The following is a 17,172-nucleotide window of genomic DNA, read 5'->3' as shown; positions in this document are numbered from 1 at the left end:
CGCGCATAGTACGTCATCGCATTATGTAGCTCCTTTTGTATCTCACTCCCGTCCTTCTTCCACCTAGTCCATTCGTATCCCCCTCGGTCTAATACCTTGCGATTACTCTTATTCCTCCCATTACTTAGCCTCGCCAACCTCAGACACATCGTCGTGAATCCCAACCATACTTTTAGATATAGCTCTTCCGTTTCCGGTCGGAACATCTCGTTTAGAAATAGTGAACTGCCATATGTACCTCTGATCTTCATCAATTGCCAAATCCGAGTCGGCAAACAATCCCACGTTCTGGCAGGTATATAATCGAGCCCATCGGGTAACCGCGACCCACTGAGCTGCTCCGATATGGTGTTTTCTCGGATCAATGGTCTTCATTTCTTCCTTCCGATCCGCATGGATTTCGTCCCTCGTGTTTTCGTTGAGCTCCACTAAAAATTTCACTACTCGGTCTTGTTCATCTTCTGAATCTCTTGTATTCGTCTTTATTGATTCCAATACTACGCTGGTCTCTTTCTTCTGCTCCTTTTTTAGATTGTCATGCTCGAGTACTGTCTACCTAGCCACTCCTCGTAAAAACCTTGAACACCCTAAACAAGGAAACATGGTTGAAGTTGTTTTTTCAAATAATTCTGAAGTGATGTCGTATAGACAAATAACATGTATTGACTATTTTTATTTTAGTCCGAAATAATTAGAGAATATTTCTAAGAAGTATGTAATGAATTAAAAATAGTAATAGAGTATAATATTAATTCAGTTGAATAAATTCCAATTTATTTGCCTGTTGCTCAACCTTTTGTTTTGCACTTTGCCGTTTCACGTATAATTATGTCCACTAACATTTTTTTTAACTCTAATTTATGAAATCTTTGAAGATAATGCAAGTAACTTCAAATTGCCTTATTCAACAACTATAAAATTAGAGTTCTGTGATATTTCTTTATTTTGCAAGCGATTGGCTTGTTATTTAAATTTTCACGGATTCAATTTGGCAATGTTTGATTTTGTACTATCCAAACTTGTCTCTACTTAGCAAGTGTTATTAACAGATAAAGATGCTAAAATAATTATTTATCGGCCTATTGGAATTACATCTCCTGTCGGCAAACATGAGGCAAGGTGATCAAATAAATCCATCTGTGATTGCGAGTCTGCTATCGAGGCTGCGCACAATCAAAAATAGGTTAAATTACAATTAATTAGCTGGCAAAATTTATGAATCCACTGAGGGTAAATATATAGAACTACTTTTTTGAAACAGATTCTTTGAATATTCATATATCAATGTAGCCAGCCATCATATTATAACATGTCTTCGCATCTGGAATATTTTGCACTCCCCGTCCTGTTTTTGACGCCGATTAGAAGTGTATAATACTGAAAAAACTAGTATTTGAATAGAAATAAATATTCATGAGCACTGCACATACGAGCTTAACTAAATGCAAGTCAAGATAGTGCTTAGCACAAGATTCAGCACAAGCACCAAGTTCATGATACCTATTCCGAGTCAAATGGACCAAGAAAAGCTTTGTCATTAATTGGCTCCAACCTCCCTTCTAAAATTTAGGCTTACACGCATGCTTGCAAAAAATCGGCATATGAATGATAAAATGTACATAGCTTTCTCTTGAATACGTCAAAATTGAACTGTTATACCGTGTAATGCAGGTTGAGAGTCACCAATTTATTTATTCACATCTGTTAAAAATCCTGCAGTCTGAGCTTTCCGGATGGCCTTGGCCCAAATGCCAGCCATCTTTCTGTAGCCCTCATCGTTCGGATGGGTTCCATCGACAAGGTCATTGAGCTGAGGTCCCTCAAAACTGTACATATCTGCAAGGAGAATTTTCTGTTTTTCAGCCGTTTTCAGCTCAACTAAGTTACGGATCTGACTATTAACATGCAAGACTCGCAGATTGACATTCTCATCTGCATTGATAAGTAATGTCGAGAGAATCACAGTCGAGTGCGGACAAATTTGCCAGAAAAACTCAAACATGTTATTCATGCGCTCTCCAAAATTATGAATTTGAAAATTTTGAATGCAATCATTAGATTCGGCGTTGATCATGAACACCTCTGGGAGCAAGGTACTGACAGATCTCCTGGATCTATTTTTAATATGATCAAGCCGATACCCGCGCCATCCCTCGTTGTCGTTGTTGCTCATGGACCCTGACTTGCGCGAACCGACAAGGTTAATATTGTAGCCTTGCCGGATGAGCAGGTCACGAAGAAATTCTCTATATCCGTTACCAGCCGAGGACCCAACACCGTAAGTGATGGAGCCACCCAATGGCATGAGTCGCAGGGTCGTCTTTCGCTGCATAGCTAAAGGGGAGCTAATAAAATGCACAGGCGAGCAAGATTGAGCGGCTAGCGAAAAACTGCTGTCTGCTAGAATATTGTATAGGGTATCTAGGAAGCGTATAATAACATATCAGACGAATTAAAAGGAATAGTCGACAGTGGTGTGGATTTTACCATGAAGGCAAACTGGTTTGAAGCAGATTTCTTGTATTCTTTAACGAATTGGTCGTTCCACTGTTCCCCAATCTCTCCAGCAATTGCGGATTTGGTTCTCTAATGGCAATATCATGCGGCGCTTAAATACGGATTGCTGACTTCAAATTACTTTTGTTCTTATCTGGGATCAGGGATCAGATTTGAGAATAGAGGAACAGTGTATAGAAGAGAGAAGAGAATGAAATTTATTGTGATATTATATTAAAGAATAAACAATCTTGAGAAATCATAATGAATTTTTAAAGTCATGATTCACCCTCATTCCGATTCGTGCAGTTGCGGTCATACCTAGTAGAAAGCACAGAACCCCGTCAGATTTTCTCCAGTTAAGCTACTATGGGCTCACTTAGTACTGCGGTGGGAGACCACGCTGGAATCGTGAGTGCTGCAATTTTTTTATGCCTGCCTGTAATACTATTTATTCCAAGCTATATAGGTAGGGATATTCTGATTGCTTTGATTCATAACAACGCAGTTAAGCATATTTCGAATTGAGTTTTAAATTATATTTAGTAATTCTTATCAATTTCTTTGCAAGAATAGATTTATCGTCATAATGGTATTATGTCAGACTGTACGATAATGTACTAGAACACAAGAGTTGTATTTGGTAGATTCGAGTCCACTCATAAGAACCTAGTCGTAAGATCGTAGTATACCTATCGCAAATGATATTCTAATGAACATCAATCATTTAAGTAAAAGGATAGTCATACGCCTGCAGGTCGCCACATTGATGAAAAATCTGATTATCAGTAGCAAATCTTCTACAGTGGATAGTAAACTTCATCGTCATCTATAGATTACTCCTGCTTGTTAATGCGCTGCAATAAGACGGTTGTTCCGCGCTTGCACCAAACCGAATTGCATTTTTCAAATCTGGAACTGAAAGTTCTTACCAATGAATTGCATGGATCAATCATAAGGTTTTTGAATTTTTGGACTAATATTAGTCTTGATATTGTCCTCAAGAAAGCTCCTTATATTATGAACAAAATCGTAACCAAGATTATATAGATCATCTTATTCATCATTTTTGAAAATCCACAGTATCAATGCAGATAAAAAAACCAGCAAATTCTATAAATCTTTCATATGTACAAGTAATCAATACTCAAAGCAACTATCACCGATTCATAAATGGGCAATCCAGGAGGAGCTTCGAAATGCTTAGGTCAACGTCATCGTCATTTGACCTATGTTTGGTTGTGCGGCTTCTCCACATAATCACGTAATATGTCAACTTCATTTTAGCAAGATTATCTCTCCTTACCTTCCGATCTCTTCAGAAATTTTCCAACTTCAAATTTCAGACGAAGGATTCAGCCTTTGAATAAACAAATATCTTTGATTCTTTGCGCTCCCAAGGAGGCGTGTAAATTTCAATGTCTTCTCGACCCGTTCGCACACTACTTCGTGCTGCGAGTCACCGTGCACTATTGAAGGAAAAGTTTCCATGGACGCTCTCTCCCCTTGTAGTCGGGGCACCAATGCGAGTATTTTCAGGTCCTGAACTAGCCATATCTATATATCGAGCTGGTGGCCTTGGCTTCATAGGTCCTGGTATCAAGGCTGCCAATATTATCATTGATTTGGAAGAAGTCCAATCCCAACTATTGAAAGAAAACTCACCAAACTCGAAGTCAGCTGAACTTCTTCCAGTCGGAGTTGGATTTCAAGTTTGGAATGGAGATCTTGAGAAAGCAGTAATTGCTGTAAGCAAGTATCGACCATGCGCTGTGTGGCTGTTTGCTCCACGATCTGGTCAATCTGATCTTGTTAGTTGGATTATACGATTGCGTGAAGCATCATTCAATACTAGCATTTGGGTTCAAGTTGGAACATTGAAGGAGGCTCTTGATGTCGCTTCTAACACCGTCGCGCCGCCCGATGTTTTGGTGATCCAAGGAGCCGAAGCTGGAGGTCACGGACGTGCTTCGGATGGAATAGGGCTTATTACTCTCCTTCCAGAAATAAGTGACGCTCTTGAATCTATTGAAATAAATAATGCTGCTAAAAGTATTCCGCTTATTGGTGCTGGAGGAATTGCCGATGGTCGAGGAGCTGTTGCCGCTCTTGGACTAGGAGCGTCAGGTGTGGCTCTTGGGACACGGTTTCTAGCTTCAACTGAAGCCCGAATTAATGAATCATATCAGACTGAGATAATCAGAGCTACAGATGGTGCTTCTACTACTGGACGCACTCAGCTTTATAATCATCTGCGTGGAACATTCGGCTGGCCGGAAGAGTTTAGTCCACGCGGTTTATTGAATCAATCCTGGACAGATTATAAGGCTGGAGTTCCGTTCGATGAGTTGAAGAAACTCCACGATGAGGCAGTTAAGGAAGGTGGAAATTCCGCATGGGGACCAAACGGTAGAACGGCTACATATGCGAGCGCTAGTGTTGGTCTTATTCGTGAAGTTCAAGATGCTGAAATCATCGTGAGAAAGTTAAGAGAGGATATCATTAGCATTACGAAATCTCTCGAAATGTCTATTAATTAATTAATAGAAAACTCGGTCAATTCATTTCATATGAGTCATAAGGATTTTTTAATTAATAGATTAAATGATGTATTTGAGTCTGATCTTGAGACTAGATGATATTTAGAAAGCCAAAGAAGTTACGTTGGGCTCTGTTAAAATATTTTTTAAACTTCTTAGACTGGTCACAGAATAAAAAGTTGTGGCTCCACTTGCATTTTAATAAAATTGCAGGGAACGATTCCGATTTCACTGTATAGCGAATATTCTGCCTGTTCATAGAGTTATTATTTCTCTTGCTACCCATCTAGTTCACAAGATTATCCTCAATTCTTAGTATATTTCAAAGCCAGCTCATATCCGCAAACCTTTTTCGATATAAAATAATAAATATTGTTTCATACTTACTTAGCCTACTAATTGCCCAATTGCCCTAGGCATAACCATGCTCTCTCTCAAACTTGAGTAGTTTTCCGGTAAGCGGTCTAGATAGACAGGTTCGAAAGTATCCAAACTATTATTTAACGCAAATGGTTCTGTTTTTAGGATGCTTCATTTATGTATAGTAGCCAGTGCGATCTAAAAACTGTCATACTTCGTGATTGCTAGGAGAATTCAGAAGCTTTGGGATCTGTTCGTTGCCCTGCAAGGAGATTGACGATCATTAATTTGATACCTTAACAAAGCAAGTGTTCGTTCGAAATAGGGAAATATCCTTTTGGATATAATGTCTGAAACGGTTGAAAGAACGAAACATTGAATCACTTGCATCCTCACCCGCAGTCTCGAGAGGCTTGAGACTGCTCAGATAAGGGACAACAAGATGAATACAGTTCCTGTCGACCAAGCAATTTATAAGGGTGTAGTTCGTATTTTCCATTGTACTTACATTTGAATTTGGAAAAGTATTAAGTTCTATACTTAATCTGGGTTCTAGCGCAAATGTAATTGTAATGATCAATAGTTATATAAGTAATCCTCATACGACTATAAACAATATTAGAGCTAATGTCTGCTTACATTTCTGAAATGAATTAACAACAACTCACGGAATAAACATATTACTAAACTAAACATACTCTGCCTTTTATTCCTCTCGCAATTATAATAGAACCTCGACTCGGAACTCAACTTAGGTTACATGATTTTTTGTTTAGCAACTGGATCTATATTTTTCGATGACTGAGAGAGTCCAAGAATCAAAGTCTAATGAGGAAGAAGGCAGAAAGGGATGTGTAATAATCATACGAACCCACTTAAGACTGTGTGTAACGATGTATAAATCAAATGATGCTACGTAATCTTCTGATTATTGGGTCAGGGAGGGTTTTTCAGCTTCCTAGGGAGCTATCTACTTTGCTAACGATATGATTTATGGTCATTTACTGTCACAAGGCCTACCACTTTGAGTTGAATGGCTGTCAGTACACAGTTTTCTGAAATCTTGCCCATCAGAGCCAACGCCGCACGTACGTACTGCCATTCAGAGATTCGTTTCCGTAAATGAAGCGGTAGGAGCTGAACTTGGCATTTCCTCGATCATAATCGGAAAATCCAACAGCCCGCTTTTTTATAGTTTACGGTGCAATAGATTTTGAGATTTTGCGAAGTGGCTATAACTTGCGTACTTAAAAATATATATTATTGAAAGCAGGGTTTAAAAGCGACTTTATTTTGTTATGAGTTTTCTGTATTTTAGTAAGGCTAGACTATTCAACTTTCACGATTCTTGGCCGAGACTGACTAGTAGTTGCAGAGTTATTCAGTCAATCATCATAATCTTAATGGATTACTGAACATTATTACGATGTAAAAGGCTCATTCGCAAGCTTTTGCTGGTAGAAAACCGACCAAATAATCGACCAGACGGCACACATCTGGCAAACACACGTGACCTCTCGGCAAGTCCGAATCGTCAACCTCAATCTTGGTAGTCAATAAATTCACAACTGCGGCTTAAGAAGTATGGAATCTGATTAGTAGGAAGTCGGTGGCTCCCAATGTGATAGCATTTTGAGTTTAGAATGCTCTCCGTGTTAACGCGCCGATACAGACTTTTGATAGCCACTTGAGCTTGGCAAGATCGTCCAATGACTGCTACTTTTCGTTTTGAAGGATGAATATCAACTCAAAGAAATAAGCTTGAGTTTAGAGACTTTTAATGCATATTGTTTTCATAAAAAAATATTTTTTGATTATTTCAAAGTTCGATGAATGGGTTGGTGGGTCTGATACCAGATCTGATTTTTTCCGCCTCTTTCAGGGATAGTGCATGCTTTGATGCACTGCACCAATATCTAGCTTAATTAATTGATACCGTGGAACGCGTAGGCGACCCAGAACCGGATACTAAAGGAGAAGTTGATCAGTTGAGAGTACGCAATCATATTTAAATCTTTATGCTCAAACCGCCTACTTGTTGATTAAAAGAGATTTATATTCCTCTAGCATTGGGTCAAATAGTATATTGTTGGGGCACACTTATGGCAATACATCCCGCACTTAAGCGGTATTACGGTTGACAACGCCTGTCTCTTGGCTTTCTGTATTGCGCGCCTGCCCTTCCGCCTCTCTCCTTTCTCCTTTCCTCACGTAGACCAATTACTATTACAGTACTCATTAAAGGCCTCTTTGATTGTCTATTCGACTTCTGTTCTTCTAGCTCCTAACAATATTGAGTAAACACGGACGAGATCATTGTGCTGTCATTGAGGGTAGCTGATATCGTGTAGAACGGGTAGATTTATGCTTTGTTCCTTCCTGACTCTTGCTAATTTCTCAAAAAGATTGCAAGCTCAAATTATTATATTACCTTGTCTTCCTGAGTATCTGAAGTCGCTCGTTACAGCTGTGCCGGTTTATCGTTCTCAGTTTTTTTGAGATTGCCATCTCTGTAACAGGAGCTTGTTCAACATGGCATTCTATCATCGAAGGAGCACTTTGATTCTAGCTCTCTTAACTGCATTTGCACTTGCCGTACTTCTCTCATCAAATATGGTAAGTTTCTCTGTATCAGTCTGGCGTCTATCTTCTAACCGTCTCATCAATTCAGAAGCTCGCTAGGGCCTTTCAATCCTACTATCATGATAACAACACCCCTTTGGATCCTATGTCGGAGATATCCTGGGACGACATATCATTCAGCTCCACTCTAGCTTCCCCAACCTCTACGGGGGAGAGCAGTGGACTTGTTCCATCAAGCACTGCTGAATCTCTTCATGAATATATCGACAATAGCTTCGTACCGCCCGATAATGAGTCAAACAAGATCGATACACTGGCAAACTATGATAAAGATACAATGGAGTCTCTACCATCACCCAACTGCTGCGTTCGAAGTAGAAGAGTTCATCTGCTATTTCCTGCAACAGAAATCAATCAACTTGTTTGCAAGACCATGTTTTCAGCGTTTCTCAATAACTATCCGGATCCCATTCTTCTCAACTTTAATTCGAAATTCAAATCCCCGACAGAAGCGCATTTCATGAAAATTTCTGCAATATACAATTATCTTGACAAGCATACCGCAGATAATGATTTGGTTATAATTATGGACTCGTATGATACTTGGTTTCAATTGTCGTTTGAGACTCTAATAAGTCGATACTATCAGCTGCAAGCAAATGATCTACTGGTATACTATAGCGATGACTCGACTTTTCCCTCGAATATCAGTATCTCGCATGATATTGAATATGTTGGCCAAAATAAGTCAAGTGTACAGATCTTAGAAAATGTGTATTTTCCTGAATTGATGGAGACATCTGATTCGCCACGAGTGAACTGCGAGTATGGGAGTTGTTCACGTGTACTATCTGACGGCTTGAATATAAAGACTGATGATATACCTGGTTTCAAGGAGCAAGTTGTTTTTGGTGCTGATAAAGGCTGCTGGCCGAATAAGAAAACCTCGAAAGCCTGCACGAATGTTCCGGAGTCCAGTTTAGATCCTACCATCTATGGCGCAGGTACCGATATACATTCGTTCCGAATGCGGCCGCGATGGCTTAATTCAGGAAATATGATGGGTCCCGCTTCAGTTCTGCGAGAAATTTATAAACGTGCTTTCGCTATACAGAAACGTGCCAAAAGTCACTTTTCCGACCAGCTTATTATAGCAGATATATTTGGCGAGCGAGATTTGCCTATCAGAATTGATTATGAATCTTTTCTGTTTCAAACGATGACATTTTCACATTCCGATATAGTGTTCTTATATAGTGAAGAAGTCGATCTGGAAAATCCTGAATCAAGAGCCATAAGTGATTTACTGGATTATCCAGTTTTGGATGAAAAACTCGTTCCAAAACCATTCCGAGATTCTGAATTGATCAATAGCGCCTTTCTAACAAATGCGTCCAATCGGATGCGATTTTCGGATAAATACTTGGCTTGGAATCGAGTTTCCGGTCATGCTCCGGCAGTTTTGCACTTCAATGGTCGCAAGGAGCCGCTGGAAACTTGGTGGAATAAGTTCTGGTGGATGAAAGATAGTACCCCAGATGCTAGAAATTCTAGACTGAATACAGTCCAAACTACCAAAGGAGCATATGGTCATCCTGACCACACCAATTATATGACTTTCGGACAAATGTGTAACAAGTTCAACATGTACGAATCGAAGCTCTCTCGCTTTGACAAAGTTAAAAATATCAAGCCAGGAGCTGGCCCGACTTTCGATCCTGAGCCATTTAGACTTGGAATGGACAAATATAAATCACCAGCCGATATCCTGATTGCTCTTCAAAAAATGAAAGAGCAAAAGGCCAAAGAAGAAAAATTGAAAAAGGAAAAAAAGCTGAAAGAAGAACAAGCTGGACGTCAAGAACAGAGCATTCATAAGAGTTCACAAAAATCGAAGACAAGCAATACAGTATAGACCGCGCCAAGACTGGCAGATAAAACAGTGACAAAGGAAATTAGGTTCACTGGCCCCTGAGCGAAACCCTCAATTTGGGAAGCAAATAATATCTACGAGCTTTGTTCTATCTGCGTCATGAGACTTGCGTTTCAGCTCCAGCATAAAGCGAGCACTGATTTTAGTGCTTCGCCCACGCTCATGATTAGAAGTTAGCAAGACTAAGATTAACAGAATAGAGAATAAATTGCCTAAATTTTCATTTTTGCAAATGTCTGATGATGTTTAGCCCACTCGCATAGTTGTCACAATAAAATTTATCATTTCAATTGTTATTAATACTCTCCTCTTTCAGTTTCTGGGAACTTTACCAAAAATCCTCACTTATTTTCTCAGTTACTTCTATAGATAATACAATATCGAATGGATCTCGACTATTCAAAACCATGCTTTACAAATGATGTGGCTAAAACACTCCAGAGAGTAGAGTCAATAAACGCTATTGTACTATTTGCGTTATAGGTTTATCATGCTCAATAACATAATATAAGCAACAGGTGGTGTTGTGGCGCAATGGTGAGCGCATCGGATTTCGGTCTACGATACTTTCCGAAGGTTGCAGGTTCGAATCCTGTCAACATCGTTAACTTTTTTTATGCTTTTGAGATTTATATTTTTATCTTCAACATATTAAATGTATTGAGCAGACTTTTGGTATTACTAGTCTTAAACCTTTTTTGAGTGGCAATATAATATAATCATTATCCCTAGTATGATTGACAAAATCTCAAAGAATTAGCTTATATAATATGTTCATATTCAATTACTATTTAATCATATCATGCATTATAATTATCAGACTAAAAAATCAGCGCCATGAAAATGAGTAGTGAAAATTGATAAAATAAAATTCTTGCAGAAACAAATAAACTTAATTATAAATGAAAGTTACCAGAAAACCCACGAAAAATAAATAAAATTCGATTAAGAAAGTAAAAATGCTCCAGATCCTTCTTCAATAGCTTTCTGTAGCTGTTGTCTCAACATGGCTTTGTCGCTGTAATCTGGTAATTTCAAATAATTGGCACACGTCATAACGCTAGGAAGATAGTCGTCCGGCTTAAAAGGAGGCTCATGTGGCTTACAGACAATAGTAAACGAGGGAGCCATCGCTTTAAAACCTCCGATTGGTAAATTAGGACTTCCAGTTATAAATTGTAAAAATGCACGCCGCTCCTGCTGACTGTATTCAGACATTACCTCAAGCAAATTATGTACTGTTTTGCTTGTAAGCGAGTAGCCGTGATCAGCTTTTATCGCATCAAAAATAGCTAGTAAAGAGATTAGATGTCTGAAATATCTGAAATATCTTAATATACAGTTTCAGGCACTTACTTTTGAATGACCAGTCTTCTTCAACCTGACCGCAGAGAACCACGAATTCCTCCGGCGAAAACAAGCTCATAGAAGAGAAAGAGAATACCAGAGAAAATCCTTCTCTGAAAGCCTCAATCTGCTTTTGAACTCCAAACGCAATTGTGGCATCAATAACTGCTTCAACATACTTGTCCACGTTGTCCATAGTAACACTGACTGTAGATCCACCATCAATCAATTCATAATCGGGATAGCCAGGGAGAGAATAATCAAGGGCTAAATCTTCGATCGTCACACCTTCTATCTTAACCGAGTTGATCATTTCCAGTTTCTCATCAAATGATAATGAGTCATTAGCTACAATTCTAGCTTTTGCCGATGCAAATCTTTTCAAAAGCTCCAGTGAGCTTGCGAGTTGCTCATCGACAAGACGAACCAGTTCAAGACCAGCCTTGCTCAAATCGCCCCGAGGAAGAAAAAAAGCAGAATTGAACTGTATATCAAGAAGTCGAGCATCAATCAGAGCTCGAGCAACAAACATCCCTAGCATCTTAAACATGTGGATAATTTTCTTTCCCTCTGAAGTAGTTGAATAAGATTCGGAAATTGGCTTGGGATATAATCCTCGTCGGCCAAAGGCATATTCAATATCGCTGTCATTATGCTCTTCGCGCCACAATCCCAGCTTCTTCTTGGAAAATTCTCTGGACACAATTGCATAAAACTCAAGTGTAGGACCAAGTCCAGTTCCAACTTCATCAAAATACTCTATATCTAGACTACTAGGAGAGGTGCCGTAGATTTCCAAGAGCTTGATAGCACCTTGGAGTATGTGCTTTCGAGATATTCGAACTTTCTGTCTCATATTGCGCAAGAACACAGCACGAGAAGCCGAATGGAACTGTTTTGGACTCTGAACTCTCCAACGATTGAGGAAACGATGGTAACCAAAAGCTGTGGATTGCAAATATTGACGACGAGTTTCAAACGGAAATAAAAACGAGAAATGGCGAGTCAAATCCTCTGTCCAATCAGGTAGAGAACCACTCCCTACGATCAATAATTCTTCCAACTGTCGATTCAGCTTTGAGGTAAGCTTGCTGTTTATAAATTGAGCTGCTGGAATAGAGATTAGACGCAAATTTTCGTTAGATGAATCAACTCCTTGGATACAGTTCGCATTCATATCATTCAATATAGCTAGCAGTTGTAGAATAGAATATGTGCTAGAGTCATTTTGTAACGACTTTGGAACTGCCGATAATTTTTGCTTGTACTTCAAGGCATCTGCAGACTGAGATGGAGGAGGGCCAGATACTGATTTATAATGGACAGTATACATACGACCACTGAAGCGTTTCGAAAATGGAGCTCCACCCCCTCTTTGGATTAACCCTGCTACAGTTGAATCACTAGAAGCTTGACAATCTTTATAAAAAAAAATCGAATGCCTCTCTAGTTTGGATGTCGACTGTAGCGCAGAAGAATAAGATTTTCTCAGGCCAATCGAGATCGCAGAGCGAGATGTTCCAGTTTCACGCGGACTATTGGTGTGCTGATGACAGGCTTCAGATTGCGATGTAACTACTTCTTCTGAACCTGCCTCCTCCCTCGCTGGAGAATCTTCAGATTGTGAGAAGTCTTCGTCACAAGCACTTGATGTAGAAGATGAGGTAAGCTTCTCGGTCTCATTTAACTGTGATTCCCCTGATTCACCAGAATATAATGCAGCTTCACCGAAAGAGCTCAGGCCTTCAACAGCTGGCGTGGAAGATCCTTCAGAGCGATCCATCAAATCGGAATGCGAGCCAGAATCATTCGCTGAGTTGTTCGAGCCAAACTGAGATAGCAAGAAAAATGAATTTCCAAGAATGCCTGATCCGCTAAAGCGAGATCGAGCGCCAACAGAACTATTGCTGCTGCTAGGAGATCGATCTCCGCGACGGATCCTAACATAATCATCTAAGGACTTCATTGAAGAAGTAGCAGGAATTGAAACAACGAACTCAAAATGATCTGCTTCATCCAGACAGACTAATCGTAGTCGAAGAGGTTGAGCTAAATACTCAATAGCATTTTCATCTGGATCTAGAGGTTTTTCAGTTGAGCCATTATTCGCTAAAACCAAATTTAAATCAAATTTGAAACTTACCTAAATCTGAAGTTGTATATACTTCAAATTTCTCCCATTGAGTGAGCGACTCCTGAAGCTTGTTCACCAAAACAGCAAACGGAGAATTACTTGGACTGAGTACATATTGAGTTGGCATAAAAATCTTCTTGAACAGAAAATGATTTTTGCGTTGTGTCTCTTCTCCTTGAGATGGTTCCAAAACTTTCAATAATGCATCCACATTACCCGAGCTCAACAGCTCGAAACTTGAGACACCTGCACCTGCAGAATCATCTCTCAGACGGCTTGCTAGCTTCTCAAAACCGGACTGACGGTCATCCGATCGACTGACTTCTTCTGCAATCTTCTTTAGTTCAGCCATTTCTGAGTCTTCCGTAGCAAAGGCATAACTTTGGAGATACTCAGTAGATTTTCTTTGAACCCAGTCCTCCAAATTTACAGTACTTCTTAATCGATCAGCAGAATCAGAAGCTGTTTTTCGACTGTTCAAAGAGTTTGTCGAGCGAATAGAAGTTAATGATTCAGGACATTCAGCTCTGTACGCATCCATTATTCCGTCGTCACGCTTGGTAACTGCAATAGATTCTGCGGAAAGAATATTGCCAGTTGAACTGCCATGCTGCACTTCGGCTTGCGCAAGTACTGAAATTTGTGCAATTACACCTTGTCGTTCAAAATGGGCATCATAATCAGGCATTCTTTTTCTCAAGGTTATTGCAATTTCCAGCGCAAAAGCAGTAAGAGTTGAAACTTTTGCTTGAGAAAGAATAGAGGCCAACAAAGAAGAAAATTGGACATAGCGGAGAGCATCCGTTAAATCATTAACATCTACGTTCAAAAACATTAATAAAAAGGAGGTAACGACCTGTAAGCGAACAATCAAATCCTCATTGCAAGAATACACGTCGACAAGCAATGGAATCAAAATCCGAACAAATCTCCGTACCTCAGTCTTGCATGAATCCATCACAGCTAATCTCCTTTCGCTGCTCACTTTGAAATTCCCCGTATTTGTCGGACCTTGTATTCCAATTTGCAAAAAATCTTCCGAAACAGAATCGTTGATAATTTCTGGAAGAAGTTTGCGAACTAAGTCAAGAGTAGCTAATAGATGACTTTTTGACGAGTGCATAACAGAATCCATCGTGAGTATATCGTTGCCGTCATTCTGATCAAGCTCAGAATCAGAAGGAGCTTCAGCGCCAGTCATAATTTGAAAAATCGTATCCCCAATTTTCATTCTGAACAGCTTTTCTGTCAGTTCATCCGAACCACTGGCACAGTAAGATAATGCCTTCAAAAAGTATACTGAAATATGCGGACCAACTATCACAGTAGGACTTGGTAGAAGCATATCAATAAGTTTTTGAAGAAGTTGATCGTTAACTAAAGTTTCAAGTTTATCTGGATGAAATCTGAAACTCTCAATGATGTTTGCGACGCTTATGCAGCCTTGCTCTACCGTGATTTGATCGGCCCCAGAAATGACATTTAACAGAACTGGCATAATGTCTCGAATCACAGGAAACTCCTCAATTGGAATATCTCGACTGCAGTTTGCAGCAACAGTAACGGCTTCGCGCTGGATATTCGTAGGAAAGAAGTCTATATTAGTCAAGCAGGACACCAAACCGCCCTCTCGAGCAACTATTGAAGGGCGCTCTATTGATAACTGCTTCAAGGTAATGAGTGCTTGTTCTGCGAGATCAATGTATTCGATTTCAAGCAATTTATGGCAAAGTATAGGAACTGCACCGGCATATGCAATTATTTTTGCTGCCGAAGGAATAGAGTCCATCAAATTTGTAAAGCTTCTGCAAGCCAACATCATGGATTCAGCATCATAGTCACCATATATCGGATGAACCAGGATATCCATTAGTTCTTCTGCAAGCTGATCAAGAGAGAAAGAAGGAGGAAGCTGCTCTTCCGTGAGCATTAAAACCATTATGGAGAATTCACGCAGAGCAGACATTCTCGAATCCGGATCCTCGCGTCGTCGTAAGGCTGAAATGATATCACGGAATCTAGCCGTCAACTCAGGCATAACATCAATAGCTCCAAAACTGAATCCTCCTATCCCTGCATTGCCTGAAAACAAAGAGCTGGTATTATCTGTTACGGAGGCACTATGACCTGAATGACGATGAGAAATATCGTAGTCATCATCTTCGTCGTATTCATCATCCGGTCCTAGATCATCACTGGCATCTTGATCATCACCTTCATCGTCATCCTCTTCGTCATCTTCCTCGTCCTCGTCTTCGTCGACATCAATATCCTCATCGTCATCCTCGTCGTCAAATATATCATCCTCCTCTGCAATAGCAGCATTCAATCTGCCACTATTGATTGTTCCACCCCGCAGAAGAGGTGATTCGTCGGAATTAAAATCTGTCTCTTCTTGATCACTTAAATTTGTGTCACCATTTTCAACATCATCGAAATCATCTTCAGTATTAAAGTCAGAGATCGAATGAAATCTACTGCGGTGCGTAGAAATATTCGGACTAGAAAGATTATCAAAGACTTCCCCGACAGCAGAGGTAAATGCAGTCTCGCTAAGACCGGCTATACCGCGCAACTCGTCTTCTAAAGTCTGATGGCTTGCAAAAAGACGGCTATTACGATTGCTGCTAGTTGGGGAGCCTGCTGAATGCAAATTATTTCGCGCCATTGAATCAAGCAGACTAAGCTTGTTTGAAGACTTGAACTTCAGCTTTCGAGAAAAACTCAAATTTTGAGATAATGACTCAGGAAGAGATTTCGCTTCGTCCACTGAATGATCTTTGGAATGAGCGGAAATATCAGTAACGTATTCACAGCTGTCCCCTGATTCGTAGATGTTTTGTGGGGAGAGAATATCTGGTGCTATAGGGGATTTATGGCGATATCTCGCTGACTTCTTATCAGCCGAATCACAATTTCTTTAAGAGAAGATCAGTTAGAACATAAAGACAAAATTCCAGTATAATATAAAATACCTATGATTAGAGATATGTGCGGGAGAACTAGACTTTGTAGAGTTTTGACCTGGAAAGTCTTGCGAATTAGAGGTAGATATTGTTGAAGAAAGGTGAGGAATAAGAATAGAGGAAGTAATTGGAGAGGATCGACCAGTGCGATCAGAATCAGAAGAAGCTGAGACCTTTGCTGAATGCCAGCGTTTGATTCTTTTTCTTTGTTTGAGAGGCGGAGAATTAAAGCGATTAGCAGGCAAATGAGACAAAGAGGAGAGTGCCTCTACTGAAGTAGTGCTGTTGCTATGACTTGGAAGGTGACTTGGAAGGTTTGAAGTTGAAGATGACGAGCGTTTCTTTCGATTTGATCGTAAGTCCATAGAAAACTTCAGACAAACTACTGTCGTAAGGTTGTCACACTAGTATGACAGCAATTGGAGAGAAAGTTAATCGGGATAGTATGAATAGTAATGACGGCTGATATCTTGGGTGTAAATCACGACCACATGAGATGAGCGAGAGAGTATAAGTGGTCTGGAGTTTGAGCATAAAATGTTAATATAATCCAAATAGGTGAATCGTATAAACAATCTAATTTTCCCGATGGCCTGTTGCAATCTGCAATCGGGGACTAGGCAACTTACCGGGAGAGAGGTAGAGAAACGGCTTAAAGCGTTGCTAAAAGCTAGCTCACAGCGATAGTTGACTCTTAGAATAACACCGATATGTTAAGCTATTTTGCAATTGATTTAGATATGGCGATCGCTGAAATAATGCTCTCAAACACTTCTACTTGTTTGCAGAAGATAGGAGCTCCAGAAGCACGTC

The 17,172-nt window shown here is 39.8% G+C and overlaps 5 protein-coding genes and 1 non-coding gene across 6 annotated transcripts; 3 read left to right on the top strand and 3 right to left on the bottom strand.

Annotated features, from left to right (window-relative positions):
* On the bottom strand, positions 1–716 carry V1516DRAFT_693298 (uncharacterized protein). Its single transcript, XM_066923890.1, has one exon. It carries the CDS (start codon positions 373–375, stop codon positions 121–123), a length of 255 nt encoding a protein of 84 aa, XP_066775465.1. The 5' UTR covers positions 376–716; the 3' UTR covers positions 1–120.
* Positions 717–1,687: 971 nt separating this feature from the next.
* On the bottom strand, positions 1,688–2,332 carry V1516DRAFT_687681 (SGNH hydrolase-type esterase domain-containing protein; the record flags this gene model as incomplete). The annotated part of the gene is made up of 1 exon (XM_066923744.1): positions 1,688–2,332. The coding sequence occupies one exon, from the start codon at positions 2,330–2,332 to the stop codon at positions 1,688–1,690; it is 645 nt and encodes a 214-aa protein (XP_066775464.1).
* A 1,582-nt stretch (positions 2,333–3,914) lies between these two features.
* On the top strand, positions 3,915–5,036 carry V1516DRAFT_666503 (aldolase-type TIM barrel; the record flags this gene model as incomplete). The annotated part of the gene is made up of 1 exon (XM_066920746.1): positions 3,915–5,036. The coding sequence occupies one exon, from the start codon at positions 3,915–3,917 to the stop codon at positions 5,034–5,036; it is 1,122 nt and encodes a 373-aa protein (XP_066775463.1).
* A 2,578-nt stretch (positions 5,037–7,614) lies between these two features.
* V1516DRAFT_681333 (uncharacterized protein) lies at positions 7,615–10,284 on the top strand. Its single transcript, XM_066923230.1, has 2 exons — positions 7,615–8,012; positions 8,068–10,284. Exons 1-2 carry the CDS (start codon positions 7,929–7,931, stop codon positions 9,892–9,894), a joined length of 1,911 nt encoding a protein of 636 aa, XP_066775462.1. The 5' UTR covers positions 7,615–7,928; the 3' UTR covers positions 9,895–10,284.
* A 148-nt stretch (positions 10,285–10,432) lies between these two features.
* On the top strand, positions 10,433–10,516 carry V1516DRAFT_t68. Its single transcript has one exon. It is a non-coding gene; the product is annotated as a tRNA-Arg (tRNA).
* Positions 10,517–10,857: 341 nt separating this feature from the next.
* Positions 10,858–16,061, bottom strand: V1516DRAFT_629373 (uncharacterized protein; the record flags this gene model as incomplete). Its single annotated transcript, XM_066919885.1, has 3 exons — positions 10,858–11,204; positions 11,269–13,338; positions 13,403–16,061. 3 exons carry the CDS (start codon positions 16,059–16,061, stop codon positions 10,858–10,860), a joined length of 5,076 nt encoding a protein of 1,691 aa, XP_066775461.1.
* Positions 16,062–17,172: the final 1,111 nt, after the last annotated feature.

Source organism: Lipomyces oligophaga, assembly GCF_038497815.1.
Source record: "Lipomyces oligophaga strain CBS 7107 unplaced genomic scaffold V1516scaffold_8, whole genome shotgun sequence".
Lineage (NCBI taxonomy): Eukaryota > Fungi > Ascomycota > Lipomycetes > Lipomycetales > Lipomycetaceae > Lipomyces > [Lipomyces] oligophaga.
This window is presented reverse-complemented; position numbering and strand designations above follow the sequence as displayed.